The sequence below is a fragment of the Peromyscus leucopus genome, chromosome 2, assembly GCF_004664715.2.
Source record: "Peromyscus leucopus breed LL Stock chromosome 2, UCI_PerLeu_2.1, whole genome shotgun sequence".
In the NCBI taxonomy this organism is placed as follows: domain Eukaryota; kingdom Metazoa; phylum Chordata; class Mammalia; order Rodentia; family Cricetidae; genus Peromyscus; species Peromyscus leucopus.
In genome coordinates this window covers 120,913,269-120,932,115 of record NC_051064.1, presented here as the reverse complement: position 1 = coordinate 120,932,115, position 18,847 = coordinate 120,913,269, and the positions used below count along the sequence as shown (strand labels likewise).

Sequence of the window (18,847 nt, the reverse complement as noted above, 5' to 3'; positions counted from 1 at the left end):
GTGTAAAAACATGGATAGCAATCCTTGTCTACATGGCTGCTTAGGGGGGTAAAATGTCTAACTTATCCAATAAATTTGAGACTACATTAAATCTAATTTGTAGCCGATATGAAACACATTCCTCGTACGCCGGGGCGAAGGAGCACCCCCGCCCTGAGCATGCTGATTTCGTGGCAGCAGGAGCGCCTGCGTGGTCCCTCCAAGGTGACTGGACCGCCAAAAGCCTGAGCCATTAAGGAGGCCGCGGCGCTCACCCAGCCGAGGGAGGGAGCCCCTTCTAGAAGCCTGGGTAGGCCCGGCCACCGCGGCCCACGTGCGCGACGAGCGCAGCCCCGTGCAGGGACGTTCCCTCTACGCGTCCTCCCGGTACTCTATGGTGCTCACGGCCGAGCAGCTCATTCTAGTTCCGGTCTCTATGGCGGCGAAGGCAGGAGCGGCTGTGGGTCGGCCGAATTAGTCGCCAAAGGGGCCAATAAGGGCGCAGGAGCCGGAGAGCGTGAGCCAATAGACGCGAGAGCCCCGGTCAGGTGGTGGGATTGACGGCGGCCCTGGCCAATGGGGGAGGACGAGGGCGGGCCTATCGCGGGGCTTATCCCGCCCGTCCCGCCATTCTCGCTAGTTCGATCGGTAGCGGGAGCGGAGAGCGGACCCCAGAGAGCCCTGAGAGCCCCACCGCCGCCGCCGGCCTAGTCACCATCACACCCCGGGAGGAGCCGCAGCCGTCGCCGCCGGCCCCAGTCACCACCACCGCAACCATGAGCAGCGAGGCCGAGACCCAGCAGCCGCCCGCCGCCCCCGCCGCCGCCCTCAGCGCCGCCGACACCAAGCCCGGCTCCACGGGCAGCGGCGCGGGGAGTGGCGGCCCGGGCGGCCTCACATCGGCGGCGCCCGCCGGCGGGGACAAGAAGGTCATCGGTGAGCGCCAGGAGGGACCGGGGGTGGGGCCGCGGGCCGGACCGTTAGGCGACGCGGCCCCGAGCCACCGACGGCGCGGCCGCCCCTCCCCCCGGGCCCCGCGGCGCGCGCACGCCGGGCTCCCGCCGCGGCCCCGGCCCCGGCCCCGGCCCCGGGCCGCGGCCGCCCCTCCCCCGCGCCCACCCAAGCCTCGGGGCCTCGTGCGCGGGTCCCCGCCCCGCCGCCTACGCAGCCGGAGCGGCGCGGGCTGCTTTCCCCGGCCCTCACGTGCTCGCCGCCCGGGCGCACACCCACCTCGGACCCGCGCTGCCCGGCGGCACCCACGTGTGCGGCGAGGGCGGCGGCCCGGGCCTGCGGCCGGATCCTGGACCGACTGCCGGGGCCAGCTGCTGATTGGACGTTGTTGTGCTTTGTTTTCCAGCAACGAAGGTTTTGGGAACAGTAAAATGGTTCAATGTAAGGAACGGATACGGTTTCATCAACAGGTGAGATGCCGGTGTAGAAAGCTGGGGCCCGCCTCCTGCCTGGGTAATCTCCGGGGCCGCACGGTGCCTCCGCGAGCCTGACAGGGAGAGGGGTTGGAAACGGTGGTGGTTATTTATTTTTTTTTCCTTGGGTGACGGGATTAGTGGGTCTGTAGACTTGCTTTGTTTTGCCGTGAAATACCGATCTTGAGCTAGCCTCAAAGCCTTGGCACAAAGCAGGTCAAGGCAGGCGCGGCACGTGAACCGTGCCTTAACAGTTAGTTACCTTGCATCAAACTGAGGCAACTCCAGGCGAAGCACGTTTTAACCTTGACATCCTTTTCTGCTTCGTTCAAATTGCTATGGAAGACTGTGGCCCACTAATTAGCATACAGGTGATTTTTCACCTTGCTAACCTCTTGGGGAACGTGATTTGACATGTCAAGTGCCTGAGATGTTATCTGTGCTGTAAGGTTATGTTGCCTTTGTTCAGTCGACTCAAATATGCGGTCCTTTTAGTGCCTCGAACACATTTTCTATAGCCAAAGAGGGATCTTACTTGTCCAAACGGCAAATAATACATCTGAAGAAAATGGTTCTTCCTCAATTTTTATTTCTTCCACTTCCTTGTCTGGGAATCATGCTGATCAAATCAATTTTGGTTAAAGCTCGGCTGTAGCTTATTGGTGTGGCCTTAAGTCCCTGGGAACTTAACCTTGATCGTAGTTGCAAACTACATCTTCGTAGATCCAGAGAAGGGTTTGTAGCCCTTGGTGGTAAGTGTAGGCAATGCCTGCACTCGGGGCTCCCTTGTGAGCCCGGCATCTTTTTCAAGATGGCTGCCAAGGCTAGTGCAGTTGCATGGGTGTAGAGCACCGCGAGTGCCAGCAGCAAGCCTGGCCGTACAGCTGTGAGACTTGGCGCCATTTCAGCATTTTCTCTCGTACATGCTTGCTCAGAAGGCGTTAAACAAGTAGATGGTGAAAAGAACGCTTAGGAATGACAGAGTGCTTGTGAAGTGGACACTACCAAAATGGGCAGCTAGGCTTTTAAAAATAACGGAGCGATGAAAAACGGTTCATTGATGAACCACGCCGGGTTGTGAAAACACTCAAACAGAAGCGATTGCAATCACCTAATGGTCTGTTCTCTACAGTAGCTATTACAGGGAAACATTTTGTTTTTCCAGACTAGAATTTTCTACTGTCATAGGCTGTTTGCTTTTCTGACAAATGCTACATTTTCCATGCTTTGTTTTTCAATGGATTACTAGTGAGCAAAGAAAAAAAATGTAATGCTTTGATGCTTGTGTGTAGTTGGTGTCTTGGTGGCTTTTAAGCTGACCATTATTCATTCTTTGGTTGAGGTTTCTATCCTAACAGCCCCAGGTGATGCTGAGAATAGTCTGTGCACCCTTCCTTCCAAAGGGTTTTTAACCCTTAGCCCAGTGCAGTTAGAGCTAGCCCTTCTCGGCAGCCTGTCTAGTTGGGTAATTGTGTGGGTTGTTTTTTAATGCATTTAATAAATTTTAGCATTTGCCTAGGTTTATCACATTTTTTAAGCAAACAGTTCCTATCCAAGATGAGTTTACTGCAGTTTTATGTTGTGCATTGTGTAGATTATTATCTATGGCTGTGTTCTTAGTAGCAGCATAGTTGATCATTCTTCCGGGAAAGTTAAATGTAATTGACTTTTGATGAGCCTTTGTTAGACTATCCTAACCCCTGTTACTGATTTTACTGATTAAAATGTGCTTTGTTTCTAAGCAGACCATTATGTTGATGCTGTGGTTTTTAAATGAGATATACTGTAAAGATTGGTTCCAGTGAACTAGAAGTTTGTCCTGGTCAAGGAAAAGTATAGACTGTAAAGTGGGAGATATGGTATTTGGAATGCACTGAATTCTGGATTATGTTTTCTAGGATCTTTAGCTATTTTATAATTCAAATATAAGATTACATCTCATCTTTATAAAGATAGATTTGTTGCAGTCTAAATTATCACCTGTGATGCATTCTTACAACTTGGTTAGAATTCTTTGTTCCGTGGCTTTTTTTAAAAAGTTCTGTTGGTTTTATTGTAAAATTTTCAAATAAAGGTACTGCGGGTCTAACTCAGTTGGTATAGAGTGCTTGTCTATGTTCATCAAGCCCTAGTTTCCTCTGTAGCACTGCATAAGAAACAGTGATACAAGCCTGTAATCCCAGGAGGCAGGACATCAAGAGTCATGCTCGACTGCTGCTTAGTGAGTTTAAGGGTAGCCTGCAGTATACATCGAAACCCTGCCCCCCTCCACTAGAAAAAAAAAATAAATAAATAAATCCTGGGGTGGTGGTGCATGCCTTTAATCCCAATGCTTAGGCAGAACCAAAGAGTTTAAAGTAACCGAATTTTTAGTTTGTTAGAGGCATTATAATCTAGGAATTGAGAGAAAATTCTTCACTTTATCCTTTTGTATACCAGGTTCCCCCACACACACTCCAAAAAAAGTGATCATATAATTTAGTTTATTTGGATCCCTTCCAAGTTACTATTTCTGTCTACTAGATGTAGAGAATGGTCCATATTCCTGAAACAGTTATTAGAAGATAAACGTGAATTAAAAGCATTTTTCAGTAGACTGTGTTTTCTTTCTTTTTTTTTTTTTGGTTTTTTGAGACAGGTTTCTCTGTAGCTTTGCGCCTTTCCTGGAACTCACTCTGTAGCCCAGGCTGGCCTCGAACTCACAGAGATCCGCCTGCCTCTGACTCTCTAGTGTTGGGATTAAAGGCGTGTGCTGCCGCCGCCACCCGGTTGGAACGTGAGGTTTTTTTTTTGTTGTCTGTTTTAGTTTTTATGGTGACAAAACTTAGGGGTTGTGGTTGTGGCTGCAATAGAATTTAAAATTCAGAGCACCAGAGGTGAACGGGTCCTGCTTGAGATCTCAACATTTATGTAGGACATCACGTTTTTTCCCCTTTGAGCCACAGTCTTGCAGTCTTGTGTGTGTGTGTTTGTATGTTGAGGGCATGCATGTGCTCCAGCACTTGGATGCAGGTCAGAAGACAGGCTGCATCTGATTTTCACATGGGTTCAGGGCTCTGAGGGTTGTAAAGCCTGCATGGCAAGCACTTTTCTCTAGCTGAGCCGTCTCCCTGGCCTGGTCTGTTATAACTCTCTTACATTGCTCATTACCATTTCCGTTTGCCCTATAGGCCTTTTTAATCCGTGCTCTAAAAAGCTTTGCTTTATATCCTTAATAGAAAACAGTGCTGTCAGTGTTAGTCTTCCGTTAGGGGGTCCTCCCTTTTGGGGTTTCTGTGTGTCTTAGTAATGACTGCAATAACAGTGATATGAATAGTTTTATTCAGGGCCTGTTGTTACTGATTAAGAACTAATTGACTTAATCATAAAAGCCTTTGAGACTTAGGTACTATTCCTCAGAAACACAGGTTTGAATGACCTGTTCCATAAACAGATAGAAGCAAGATTTGAACTTGCAGTTTTGTGCTCTGGAGTATTTGTTCAAGGACTGCTGTGTTATACTCTCTTTGAAAATAGATCCTGGCCATTTTCAGTTTGGAGCTTGTCCACGTAGTTAAAGATAATTTAGTATGACTGGCTGTTCTTAGTTATTGAGAGACTTAATATATGAGCTACACTGGAGGTTTTTAGTTTGTTTCGTTTTTTTTTTTGCTGTCTAGTCCTCAGGGGTGATGGGTTACCTTGTACTTTATTCAATAAGATCTGGAGTTTCCACAAGTTCTAATTAGTGTGCAGGTCAGCTTTACAATTAGAAAGCTTGCTTACTGTCCCATACTGAGATTGAGATGCAGTTGAGGAATGAAAGGAAAGAATATTGGCCTTCCTAGACCTTTTTGTTTTTGTTGACTTTCGAGGTAGTAAAAATGGGTCTTTGGGGGTGCTAGATTATAGGTGTTTCCCAAACAGAACTGGTATCATCTTGATTGTTTTTTGAGACAAGGTTTCTCTGTGTAGCCCTGGCTGTCCTAGAACTCATTCTGTTGACCAGGCTGACCTTGAACTCAAGAAATCTGCCTGGCTTAGCTTTTATTGTAGACTTGGTACAACCTAGAGTCACCTGGGAAGGGAGAAGCTCATTTGAAGAATTGCCATGATCAGGGGAGCCCCAGTCTGCCTCTGGGATTAAATAAAGGTAGGCACCCACCACACCTGGCTTGGTATTCCCCCCCCCCCTTTTTTTTTTGTAAAGGCTGCTTTTTACTGCTTAGCTGAGGTTTCACTCTGGCAGGATGGGCAAGAGTCTTGTTCTTCATACTGCTAGGAAGCTATATCGTCAAAATGACATACAAATGACCAAAAATGACACATTAAACAATATAAGAAAGCCTACTTGGCCATAGCTGTGAAGACTAACCCTTTTGAAGGTGCTTCAAGTACAAAGGGAATTCTGGGGGCGGGGGGGGGGGAGTAGGGATTGGGGTCCAGCTCATCAAGAACAGAAAGAAAATCACAGTCTTTGATTTTTCGAGACAGGGTTTCTCTGTGTAGTTTTGCGCCTTTCCTGGGACTCACTTGGTAGCCCAGGCTGGTCTCGAACTCACAGAGATCCGCCTGCCTCTGCCTCCTGAGTGCTGGGATTAAAGGCGTGCGCCATCACGAAAATCACAGTCTCTTAGTGTGTGTCCACTAAAATAGGTGTTGCACAAGAAGGCTGAGGACTCCATAACAGTGTTTAAAGAAGGGACATGCAAGAGGTTGACTTAATCCTGGGACTTGCTCACAACAAAACTTGAAGAGTGAGCTACCTGTGTGTGGGTAGTCACTATTCATTCACTCAGTCACTGACTTAGAACTTGGAACAGAATCCTCATCTTCTCGTGGTTCTTTCCCTCTTTCTGCCAAGTAAAATCATTTGTTCTTAATTCCCCAGAAAGAGCAGCAAGTACATTAGCTTTCTGTTTTCCTTAGCCTGAGACTATGGTTGTGGAGTTGGGTGGCCTTCAGGCCTGTCTAGACCCTTGGAAGCATGGTTGGTCATGTCTGAAAAAAGATGGTATGTCTGCCTAGAGAGCAAATAAGGATTAAGTGGGATTTGTGACTTTAGGGCAAGCTTTCAAGGCTTGGAAATTATGGCAGCAGTTCTAATGGCCTGTAGAGCATTGTGAATGAACTTACGTTATGTCTTATTTAAGGCAGTAAAGTATGTTTAAAAAAAAAAAACTTAAATTTTTAGCTTTTCAATCCCCAGCACCATGATTGGATGATTTCTTTGAGAAAGCTCAATTTTTTTGTTGTCCTTTTGTTCCTGTTGTTTGGGTTGGGGGTTTTTGTTTTTGGTTTGGTTTGGTTTGGTTGGTTAAGAAGAACCTTGGTGGTGGTCTGGGTAGATTGGGTAGAATAGAAATAGTAATTGTAAGCCGGGGGGTGGGGATGGCGCACGCCTTTAATCCCAGCACTCAGGAGGCAGAGGCAGGCGGATCTCTGTGAGTTCGAGGCCAGCCTGGGCTACAGAGTGAGATCCAGGAAAGGTGCAAAGCTACACAGAGAAACCCTGTCTTGAAAAAAACCGAGAGAGAGAGAGAGAGAGAGAGAGAGAAGAAAGAAAGAAAAAGAAAAGAAAAGAAAAGAAAAGAAATAGTAAGGTTTGAATGGTAGGCATATCCAGTAAATGCTTTCGAGTGTGAGGCACAGATGATAATGAAAGGGGGAATCTGCTTTTGTCCTCCTTGACCTACATTAGGAAAGCATATAGGGATTCTTGTTACTACTAGTCATCCTACAATTGTGTTTTAATCTCCTTTAAAGGTTAAGATGTGGGCTGGAAAAGGTGGGTCAGTGTTTACAAAGTACTGAATGTTCTTTTCATAGGACCCCAGTTCACTTCCTAACACCTGTAAACTCCAGCTTCAGTGAGATCTGACGCCCACTTCTGGCCTCCCCAGACACCTAGCACACACCTAGCATTTACTCAGAAAGACATACAAGAAAGACATGCAAGTACATATAAATGAAAATTCTTTTTGAAAATTACTTAAAAGTAAAATGTAAGGTTTTTTTTTTTTTTGTTTTGTTTTTTTAAATTCCAATGTGGTAAGGGCCAGAGCCCCGATCAAAAGTCAGTGCTAAGAACAAATGGCAACAGGTTGTATTTCAATTCCTTGCTTTGTGAAGCTAGGGTGTAGTGGAAGTACTACCACCCCACCACCACCACCACCATCCCCACCACCATTAGCCTTCCAGTAACTGTCAGGCCTACCTATGACCTGCCCCTGAGGTGGGGCCGAGACAGGAGCCCTTAAGACCCAAGATCCTTATGTGCTGGCTCTCTTGGTTCTTGGTGGGTGACCCTGGATGCTGGATGGTAGACTGAGGGGAGTTCTCCAGAGGACCCAGTTCCTCACCTCTCCTGGATCCTGTAACCAACCCCTTTACTAGCTGTAAGTTACCCCCCAAAATAAACCTCCTTTTGACTCAATAAATCCCCCAATAGTAGGGGTTAATGATGCTACCTATGCCGGAATTGTGGGGATTAAATGGTGTATTTGAAACGCCTAGTGTAATGTTTAAAGGTTAATCTTCAATAATCCAGACTGCTGTGTATGTGTGCACCACATGTTTGCCTGGTGCCCACAGAGACTATAAGAGGGCATTGAGTCTCCTGGATTCAACTGAGCCATCTCTATAGCACCTACAGTATTTTCCTTTTGTAGGTAAAGTAAGGGGGTAGCTTTTCAAGGTTATAGGGCTAATGTTAGAATCAAGACAGAAAAGTCAGGTTTCTTGTTAACTAGTTTCGTTCCTTAAATTAATCTGTCATTTTAATAAGCTGTAACTACATTGGTCTAAAGTGTTCAAACTGATGATATTTTAGCTTGGTCGAAACTGTTTTGTAACTGTCAAGCTTCTTCTGACAGCTACATACACTTTAATGATACCCCTCAGTCTAGTCACAAGACAATAGGGAATACTGTCTTATTGCTAGCATAATCCTATTTTTAAAAGCTGTCCTAACTAGATACATAACATTTTATCAGAAGCAAGTTCATACATAACTGTTTATTGTGGACCAAAAAACAATACCCTTCGGAAATTTCCTTTTCACTGAATTTAAAGCATACTCTGGATTTTTGAGACAGGATCTCCAAGACAGGCTGTCTTGGACTCACAGAAATCTGTCTACCTCTGCGTTCCAAGTGTTTTGTTTGTTTGCTTTTTGGAGCTGAACCGAACCGGGGCCTTGTACTTGCTAGGCAAGCACTCTACTACCACTGAGCTAAATCCCCAACCCTCCAAGTGTTGGGATTAAAGGTTTACACCATCATGTCCAGCTCATTCATTATTTTATTGCATTTATTTATTTATTGGGGAGTTGGGAACATTTGGAGGTCAGAGGACAGCTTACAGGAATTATCCATCTATGAGTTCCAGGAGTCAAACTCACATTGTCAGTAAGCACCTTTACTTGCTGAGCCATCTTATTGGTCCCATCGGTTTAAAGCATATTAAAACAACAAATGATGAGGTTGGATGAAGTGGTACACAGTTCTGTTAATCCCAGCACTTGAGGCAGGTCTTTTTGCTTTTTAACAGTTATGCCAGTGGCATCTTTGGTTATTAAATGCTAAAATATTAGCTAATACCAAGCCATTTCTCTGGCTTAGTAATGATGAAAAGGGTGGAGTGGGTCACTAAAGGAAAGGAAGGAAATATTTCTTTCTCCAGTGGTTCTTCAGGTTCCTAATGTTGTCAGCCCTGCCCACACTCAAGACAAATGATTTCCCACTTAATCCTCACATTCAGTTTCCTCCATTGTGGTCCCAAGAAAGATAACCTAAATATCTTCATTGGGTGGTCATTTAGTGTAAGACTTGGTCAGTTCCTATTTGAACTTTGACCTAACTAACTTGCTGGGCTCTGCCTATTCAGATGTTCCATTACATTTTATGCAATACTTTAACCATACCACATTCACATTCTTCTAACTGTCTGGTTTCCTGGTAAACCCCTGTAACTAATCCCAGGCAGCACTGGAAGCTGAAGCAGAACTGTCTGTCATAGGTTCAAGACCAGGCTGGACTTGAAGCTGTCAAAAAATAAGCTTTGCTGGATATATTTACTTGACTAAGGATTGTGACATCTATGGTGGAAGTGAAGGGGGGGTGTTATTGGAAACAGTGTCAGGCACATAAGTAAGGTGTAATGTACATAATGTACATTAAGTTTCATTCTCTGGGTTGTGCTTTCTAGAGAACTTTTTGTGGTCGTTTTTATTACCTTGGGGAATATGGAGGTTAGAAATGAGGAGGAAGTGAGACTGACTCTCCTTCTCTTAGTAATGCTGGTCTGCAGATAAAGGGGTGTGTGCTAGGTGATTGTTAATGTTTCATAGGGTAAGGAGTGGGAGGGGTGTTGCTTGTCACCTGTCCTTTGGAATTACAGATCAGTTGGTTGCATTGCCTTAGACTTGTTTGCTTTCTTACAGGTGGGCTTATCTCTGTTTCCAACAGTTTAGGCTTTAAAACAGTTCATGTAGCTTGTGGTTTCACTGTGCCTTTTTCCTGGTGAAGAAGGTAGGGCCGATCGATCACTGAAGATGTGGAAATTTGTTTCTCCAGGTTCCTAATGTTGTTGTCGCCCCTGCCCACACTCAAAAGATAGAAATGGTTTTCCACTTAATCTTGGACAGTTAGGAAGTCTGGGAAAATCGAGGATGTCCACTGACCAGACTGTTTTTGGTTTTGTCTTCCTCTCCCAAGACTGGTTTCTCTATGTAATCTGGCTGACCTGGGACTTGATTTGTAGGCCAGGCTGTTCTTAATCACTTTTAGGCAGTGAAACATACATTCAGCTTTTTCACTTGTTAATCTTGGTTCTGTCTTGCAGGAATGACACCAAGGAAGACGTATTTGTACACCAGGTGAGTGTTTACATTGATTCTCTGCACTTGTGGTTCAAGACTTGTGAGAAGAAATGGGTGGGTGTGTTCTCAGCCATGCTTCTTTGCTAAAGATTAAGTCCAAGGATGAGTTTATTTAGTTCCTGAATCTATCTGAAAAGTAATCCCGTGATTAAAGTGTAGAGTGAAGCATTGCACTGGAGAGTCCACTGAATTTCAAAAAGTGTTATGATTAGGAATTCCATTAATAATTTAAAACCGTTTTAAAATGTTGAATCTGTTCAACTGATGGCACACAGTTTTCTTTTCGTGCCTAGTTTCAGACAAATAACCACCATGAGTCTAAGCTTGAATAATGTTGCTTTAAATACACAAAAACATTTGGAAGACATTTCCAGGTGCTGTTATAGTCAGGTCCAACTTTGGTAAGGACAGATCTTTATAGGACAAAGATACTAAACAGTTACTGAAGAAAATAGAAACCCAACACTGTCTAGGATGGCTCTTTTTATTCATTCTAAAAAGCATTTTTTCAATAGTGGTGTGTTCCCGTTTTCACCTTTTAGCATTGGCTGGGTATTTAAATCCTCACTAGTAATCCAACTTAAGTGGAAGGCATTGCAGCAGAATTGTAATTGGTCAATAAATTACTTTAATTGGCTGCCAATGTTTTTGGAGAAGAAAACTTAGCCAAATAAACATACTGACTAGGAAAATGACTGGACATTGAGGATTTAAGAATTAATGATAAATGCTGGGTGGTGGTGGCACTCACACCTTTAATCCCAGCACTAGAGAGGCAGAGCAGGCGGATCTGAGTTCAAGGCCAGCCTGGTTTATAGAGGGAGTTCCAGGACAGCAGGGCTACACAGAGAAACCCCGTGGGGGGGGGGCGGAGGAATTATTGGTAAAGTAAGATGCTGCCGAGTGAGTGAGTGAGTGGTACACTGCCAGCGTCAGACTTGTCTCCAAGTGAAGTGGGTTAGGAAATAACATCACTTTATGTGTGCTTCCAGGTGATCAGCTTTTCACTAGGACTGTTGAAATATCCGCTTGTGTAGAAGGTTGTTTTAAGAATTTTCAACCTTCTATTATTTGTTTGTTTATTTTATTTATTTATTTATTTATTTTTTTTAAACTGACTGGAGATCCAAAGACCTAGCATCAGTTTCTGTACTCGCCACTGTTCAGCTAAGAGTTTGAGTGGCTGCATCCTCCTTAGGAGAGGTGGTTAACAAATAGGGTAGCATTTTGTAATTCTTTGAAGTGTCCTACACAGCATACATTGAGAGTCAGAAGGGGAGGCCCTGTAGATTTCTAGTATATTCAAAACCCTATGGAATGTAAGTATGCAAACATTCAAATTCTAAATGTAATTTAACTGCTTAGACAAAATGTAACCTTTAAAAGATTAATGTTCTTGTTTGGCTAAGGTGACTCTTACCTGTTCTTGTTACAAGAAATAATATGCAGACTTAACAGATAAGAAGCAACAAGACTTATTAGTCTTGCTGCCACTGACAACCATGATATCAGAAAGGGCTAAAGATGTTGACTAACTTGTTTGGGGATTTTAATGCATACTTCTGCTATCCCTTATGACTGCAAATAATTGAGAGTTGGCTACATATAAAAGGTATGAAACTACGACAGTTCAGATGACAGATGAGATCAATTATTTGACTCAACTCACCCAGTCTTACTATCCCACAAGGCGTCACCAATATGCTTTCCTATTTATTTTGCAAGCGGTTTCAACATAGAGTTGTTCTTGGGACTTTGGCTGCTCAGGTTGTGGTGGTGTATCAAGTAGACTGCAGTTCTGGGCACCGGAGCTTAATTGGCCTCAGATTTGTTGGTTGTCCGGCCTCCTCTGGAATGGAAATGCATGAGTGATCCTGTAATGGATACTGCTGTGATGTGGAATGAACGTGGGATTTGGAGTCCCAAGACATGGATTTAGAAAAGTTCCCCTGCCACTTAATAGCTGTGTGACCTTGGGCACTTCATAATTTTTTAAGCCCTATATAATGTAAGACTTAACTGTTTTCTGGGGATGTAATAACCAATAGTCTCATACAGAGAGAGCAATATAAGAGTGGCATAGATACACGTGAAATGCATTTCCTTGGAAGTACTCATAGACAGGCTGGAAGGGATTTTGGTTGACATTTGTAATTGAGTTTGATATGGTAAAGGGACAAGAGTTGGTATGGTCAAAGTTGAAGCATGTAAAACTAAACTCGCCTGTCATCTAAACTGGCCGTGTGTCGGGCTAGCTTCTACTATTAAGTGCAGTCTTTGGGGGATAGATGGAGGTCTTATTTTGTTCTAAGCTTTATATGTGGTACTTTTGCAAAAAGCATCTTTAAACACTTTGTTGTCTGTCTTGGGTATTAAATTACTTTAGTTTTGTAAATAGTGATAAAATGTTGGGGCCTTGTAAGATTGGAGTCTTTTGGTAGAGGTTGGGGGTAACATTGGTCCCTGCTTTCCTAAACTATTGACAGTTTGGTCTTATAAAGCAAATATTAAGTATCTATCCAAGCTAAATGATATTGACGGTGGTACATTTTAAATGAAAAAGCACATTCTTCTCCCCTGTTAATCTATTTTTGGAATGATGTTACTAGACTGCCATAAAGAAGAATAACCCCAGGAAGTACCTTCGCAGTGTAGGAGATGGAGAGACTGTGGAGTTTGATGTTGTTGAAGGAGAAAAGGTGAGGATGCTTTTTGTGTAAAGGTTTGACTTCGGTATGGAAATAATGTGGAGATGTCATCCATTAGGATGGTGGCTCATATTGGATGGATGATGTGTTCTGGTGACCACATGAACACAGGTGCATCGAGCCTAATGTGCTGGCTGCAGTTAGAGAAGCAGTCCTTCAGAAGAGTGAGGAGCTGATGATGTAGTCATTCCCATGCACCCTTTGCCCATGCAGACAACCTCCCTCCATTTTGTTTGCTCTTAGGTTGTTTGTTTTGTTTTTTTTTCCCTCCCCAGCTTGTGTGAAATTTATTGAATATTTGGATTTTGTTTGTTATTATCAATAAATAATGGCTTTTGTAGGGTGCGGAGGCAGCAAATGTTACAGGACCTGGTGGAGTTCCAGTTCAAGGCAGTAAATACGCAGCAGACCGTAACCATTATAGACGCTATCCACGTCGTAGGGGTCCTCCACGCAATTACCAGCAAAATTACCAGAATAGTGAGAGTGGGGAAAAGAACGAGGGGTCGGAAAGCGCTCCTGAAGGCCAAGCCCAACAACGCCGGCCCTATCGCAGGCGAAGGTTCCCACCTTACTACTTGAGGAGACCCTATGGGCGTCGACCACAGTATTCCAACCCTCCTGTGCAAGGAGAAGTAATGGAGGTAAGTGTCACTATGTATGTAACAGCATTTTTTTGTGCTGTCTCTTTTGTGTCCTAGGAATGGAACCCAGGGCTAAGTAAGTGCTAAGTGAGAACCAACCCAACTTAACTCCTTGTAAAACTCCTGGAAATTTTCCCAGAAAGTAACTAACCTGTTACCCACAGAATGCACTTTTGAATGTGAAGAACCACCAAGCTTGTTGTTAATTTATGGTGTGATCATAACTAGTAGATAATGTTGCACTCAGTTGGAATTTGCCAGGAGGTGGAGGTGCATGCCTTTAATCCCAGCTCTGGAGGACAGCCAGGGGCTTTGTAGAGACCCTGTTTTAAAGTAACAAAGAAACAGAAGTTTGAAGTTGCCTGAATGGGATTTTGTTCTTGTTATTAATAGATTTTCTGGTGTCTTTTCAGGGTGCTGACAACCAGGGTGCAGGAGAGCAAGGTAGACCAGTGAGACAGAATATGTATCGGGGTTACAGACCACGATTCCGCAGGTATGGTCCATCATAACCTGTTTCTGTTAGATTCTTCAGCCAGATGTTAGGCCTCTCCAGCATCTTGAGTTAATACTCCACATTCTCTTTCACCGATGCGTAAGAAGTGATCTTCAAGTGAGTACTCTTTGAGAATGTAGTCTTTGTGTCTTCCTTTGGCACTGCCTTAAAACAGCTGATGTGGTTGAGATCTACTTTATGTGGGGCTTTTTGTTTTGGTTTGGTTTTTCAAGACAGGGTTTCTCTGTGTAGCTTTGCACCTTTCCTGGAACTCACTTGGTAGCCCAGGTTGGCCTTGAACTCACAGAGATCCGCTTGCCTCTGCCTCCTGAGTGCTGGGATTAAAGGCGTGCGCTGCCACCACCCAGCATGGCTTTTGTTTTTTAAAGCAAGGGTGTGGAAATGCCAAATTTTCTATCCCTGAATGGGTAAGAAGAGTATTTCAAACGACAGTATCGACAACATGGCTTGCTTAGGAGAGAAGAAAGGTAAGGTTAACCTAGTAAGCATTAGGAGTGTATGCTGCCTGTTACAGCATCCAGGAACCAACCTGAACCCAAGTAGAGCCTGTCTACCTATTTAAGTATAGAAAGTCCTGTGTAGTAGGTGTTTTAGGTAAAAGGATCTATTGGAATAATTGAGGAAGTTTCATGAGCAAAACTAGCTCTGCTGGACTTACAAAGTTGCCAGTGGCATAATGCAGCGAGAGGTCTCATTCATGACTGAAGCTTTAGGGGTTCGAGAACACAGTGAGGTTGTAGAGCTATGTAACAACAGTTAGTGCTCCACATGCTTGCATTAGCAGCCAATTTCTTACCCTGTCCAGCTCAGTTTTTTAAAATAATAGTCTTTCACTGGATCATTGATTGAGCTAGACTGGCTGGCCAGTGAACCCTGGGTTTTTATCCCTGGTACTGGTATTACAGACATTACCACCCAGCTTTTTGAGTTTTTGTTTTTCGTTTTGGTTGGTTGGTAGGTTTGTTTTTCAAGACAGAGTCTCTGTATCCCTGGGCTGTCCTGGAACTCACTCTGTAGACCAGGCTGGCCTCGAACTCGGATCTGTCTGCCTCCTGCCTCAGGCATGTACCACCTACTGCCAAACCACCACCCAGCTTTTTATGTGATGCTAGTGATCTGGACAAAAGTCCTCAGACATGATTGATGAGCAAGCATTCTGCCCAGCTCCTCCTCTGGCTTTTGTTTGCTTTTTGAGACAGAATGTAACTAAGTTGCCTGGGCTGCTAGCCTCATACCAGCCTTCCTGCCTCAGCCTGAGTGGCTGGGATGAAAGGCATCACTACCGCACCCAACATGGCCATAGTCTGCGCTTATGTGCCTTGTGGTGGTTCAATTTTCATTTTTGAGGCAGGCTGTCATGTTAATTCTGACTGGCTGGCCCAGAACTCATTGAAGTTGCTCCTTGGGGCTGGGATTAAAAGAGTACACCACCATACCTGCTGTCTGTGTTCTGTTCATTTGTTTTGAGGCAGGGTTTGTCTATGGAACCCAGACTGGCTTCAAACTCAGATCCAGATATGCCTGCCTCCACCTTCTGAGTGCTAGGATTAAAGGGTGTGCCTTGTCCTGTGTTTTTGGTTTTTCGAGACAGGGTTTCTCTGTGTAATTTTGGTACCTGTCTTGCATCCTAGTCTGGCCTCGAACTCACAGATATCACCTGGCTCTGCCCCCCTAGTGCTGGGATTAAAGGCCTGCACGAGATCCAGGAAAGAACAGGTAATTGTGGGTGCTTGGGAACTGAACCCAGCAAGAACAAGAACTCTTAACTACTGGGGCATGTGGACAGCTCCCTGGTGACTATTATTTTATTGTGTTGTCCCTGTGCTGAATTCTTCATGTCCATCTTTGATGTTCATGACTCAGTGTTTCTAAGATGACATGGAAATTCGTCTGTGCTGCACCCATTGCCACATAAGTATAAAGCTGCTCTCAGCAGTCTGTGCGTTAGTCTGCAGGTGTCAGCAACACAATCTTTGGTTCATTTTATTTTTTTACATTGTAGGACTTAAAAGTCTCTTGCTAAGTTTCACTGTATCTTGAGCAAATACCTTTTGGTGGTATTTTTACTTAAATGCCTTCTATAAAGATAAAGATATTGCCAGACGGTGGTGGCGCACACCTTTAATCCCAGCATTTGGGAGGCAGAGGCGGGTGGATCTCTTAAGTTCCAGGACAGCCATAGCTACAGGGAAACCCTGTCTCAAAAAGCCACAAAAAAAAAAAAAAAAAAAAAAAAAAAAAAAAAAAAAACAGACAGACCAGAGATACTGAGCCTTGCCTGCTTCCATACACAGGCTTTTGTTCTGTTTTTTTGTTTTGGTTTTTGTTTGTTTTTGTTATTGTTTTTCAAGACAGGGTTTCTCTGTGTAGCTTTGCGCATTTCCTGGATCTCACTCTGTAGACCAGGCTGGCCTCAAACTCACAAAGATCCGCCTGGCTCTGCCTCCCGAGTGCTGGGATTAAAGGCGTGCGCCACCACCGCCCGGCTTTGTTCTGTATTTGTTACAGCTAATGTTTCTAGGTTTTTTTTAATTATTTTTGTAAATCTTTTGGGTTGTTTTTCTTCATGCGCATGAATGTTTTGCCTGAATGTATGTCTGGTGCCATGGAAGTCAGAGTGTGGGTTCTCCTGATGGGATGGTGGTCCTCTGTGAACAAGTGTTCTTAACTACAGAGCCATCTCTCTAAACCCTTGAATTTTATGATAGCATTTCTCTTTAAAGTTTGCACAAAGGGTAGGATTTTCCAACCATGCAACAAATTGGTCACTTCTCAGTGGATGGTTTGTCAGTTTAAATGTTAAAATAGTAAATGAAACATGCTGTCCCTCCTCATGCTCAAGTACATGGTACAAAATTGTACTTGCGTTCATGAGCAAATTGAGAGAAATCTTAAGATACTTGGAAAGTATAGCTACTTATGATGGAAAGGAGCTAAAAAGACAATGTGAGGTCAAGGATTTTAGTGTATGAGAAATGGAAATGATAGATAGGAAGTATAGTGGAAGAATGGTTATTGGCAAGAAAGTAAGTTTATTCAAAATGTAGAGTGAGTGAGTGCACCAGCATTGTTCATTCCAAGCAATTTGAGCAACAGGCTCAGATTTACTGGCCTTGGTTTATATGAATGAGAGAATATGCTTTTTACACAGTCATCACACTTGGCTTTTAGAAGTAACTTACATTTTGTCTTTGCTAAACTGACTGAAAGATCACCTAAAAGAAAATGATGCAACCAAGTATTACCACTTGTGGTTGAGTTAAAGGAAAAGCTGTTCTTCTTTCTAGATTATTATATAATGTTCATTTCAGGGGCCCTCCTCGCCAAAGACAGCCTAGAGAGGATGGCAATGAAGAGGATAAGGAAAATCAAGGAGACGAGACCCAAGGTCAGCAGCCACCTCAACGTCGGTACCGCCGCAACTTCAATTACCGACGCAGACGCCCAGAGAACCCTAAACCACAAGATGGCAAAGAGACAAAAGCAGCCGATCCACCAGCTGAGAATTCGTCCGCTCCCGAGGCTGAGCAGGGCGGGGCTGAGTAAATGCCGGCTTACCATCTCTACCATCATCCGGGTGAGTAGTTACCCTCTGGTCTCCACTGCACTGTGCTCTAGTGAAAGAAACCAACCAACTCTGGTCTTGACAGAAAGCTAATAAGCAGAGTCTTGCTCCTGATGCTCTCAAGATAACATGCATTTTCAAGAAGGTTTTGAAAAGTAATCTTGTAAGGTGTAATAGTGCCCACCTTTAATTCCGGTGGCAGAGGTAGAGGCAGGCAGATCTACGAGTTTCAGAAAGCCAAGGCTACACAGAGAAATCCTATCTTAGAAAGCTGGGGAGGGTAGTCTTACCTCTCTGGTTCTGGGGTTGCCATTTTCTCCCTTTTTGTATAGACTGGGTAGCAAAAGATCATCCAAATGCATCCATAGTGCAGTAATGTCCACTTGTGTTGTAAATCATTCTTAGTGACTGATGTGCATGTAGAGTATGGTCCACTGTGTGAAGACTTCAGAGGATAGTAAATAAGAGTCTTTTCTTTGCAGTTTGGTCATCCAACAAGAAGAAATGATATGAAATTCCAGCAATAAGAAATGAACAAAGATTGGAGCTGAAGACCTTAAGTGCTTGCTTTTTGCCCGTTGACCAGATACACTAGAACTATCTGCATTATCTATGCAGCATGGGGTTTTTATTATTTTTACCTAAAGATGTCTCTTTTTGGTAATGACAAATGTGTTTTTTAAAAAAAAAAAAAGGTCTGGTTTTTCTCAATACACCTTTAATGGTTTTTAAATTGTTTCATATCTGGTCAAGTTGAGATTTTTAAGAACTTCATTTTTAATTTGTAATAAAAGTTTACAACTTGATTTTTTCAAAAAAAAGTCAACAAACTGCAAGCACCTGTTAATAAAGGTCTTAAATAATAGTGTCTGTGTAGTTTTGTCATAATTTAGTAATTTCTTCCCATTTTCAGGATCTTTAGAGTGAAGCAGTTTACAAATAAATGACACTGGTTTTACCCACTCCCTGGGGACAGAGACACTGTCTTAAGATTGGGGTCTATTTTCTTAATGTACAGATGAGTTCATCTGTCCAGAATGCTCTGTAAGACATCAGCTGTGGAGTCTGGAGTTCATTTACTTTGCAGTAGTGGAGTTTCATAGTGCTTGCTGTTCAAGTCCAAGTGATGTTTCCCTCTGGAAAAGCTCCA

At 43.9% G+C, this 18,847-nt stretch overlaps 1 protein-coding gene across 2 annotated transcripts; it reads left to right on the top strand.

The window, feature by feature from the left end:
- The first annotated feature begins 606 nt into the window (after window positions 1-606).
- On the top strand, window positions 607-18,562 carry Ybx1 (Y-box binding protein 1). 2 transcript variants are annotated; one of them, XM_028886488.2, is made up of 8 exons: window positions 607-915; window positions 1,337-1,400; window positions 10,227-10,260; window positions 12,873-12,962; window positions 13,313-13,615; window positions 14,029-14,111; window positions 17,444-17,709; window positions 18,180-18,562. In XM_028886488.2, exons 1-7 carry the CDS (start codon window positions 756-758, stop codon window positions 17,676-17,678), a joined length of 969 nt encoding a protein of 322 aa, XP_028742321.1. In that variant the 5' UTR covers window positions 607-755; the 3' UTR covers window positions 17,679-17,709; window positions 18,180-18,562. The 2 variants fall into 2 exon arrangements, with proteins under 2 accessions (XP_028742321.1, XP_028742322.1); XM_028886489.2 differs by lacking the exon at window positions 12,873-12,962.
- Window positions 18,563-18,847: the final 285 nt, after the last annotated feature.

Bases quoted from the DNA above. Each gene is read 5' to 3' on its own strand.
- Ybx1 (XM_028886488.2), top strand. From the start codon at position 756: ATGAGCAGCGAGGCCGAGACCCAGCAGCCGCCCGCCGCCCCCGCCGCC. The intron at 916-1,336 runs GTGAGCGCCAGG...TTTGTTTTCCAG, and splicing joins CGGGGACAAGAAGGTCATCG to CAACGAAGGTTTTGGGAACA. The intron at 10,261-12,872 runs GTGAGTGTTTAC...TGATGTTACTAG, and splicing joins AAGACGTATTTGTACACCAG to ACTGCCATAAAGAAGAATAA.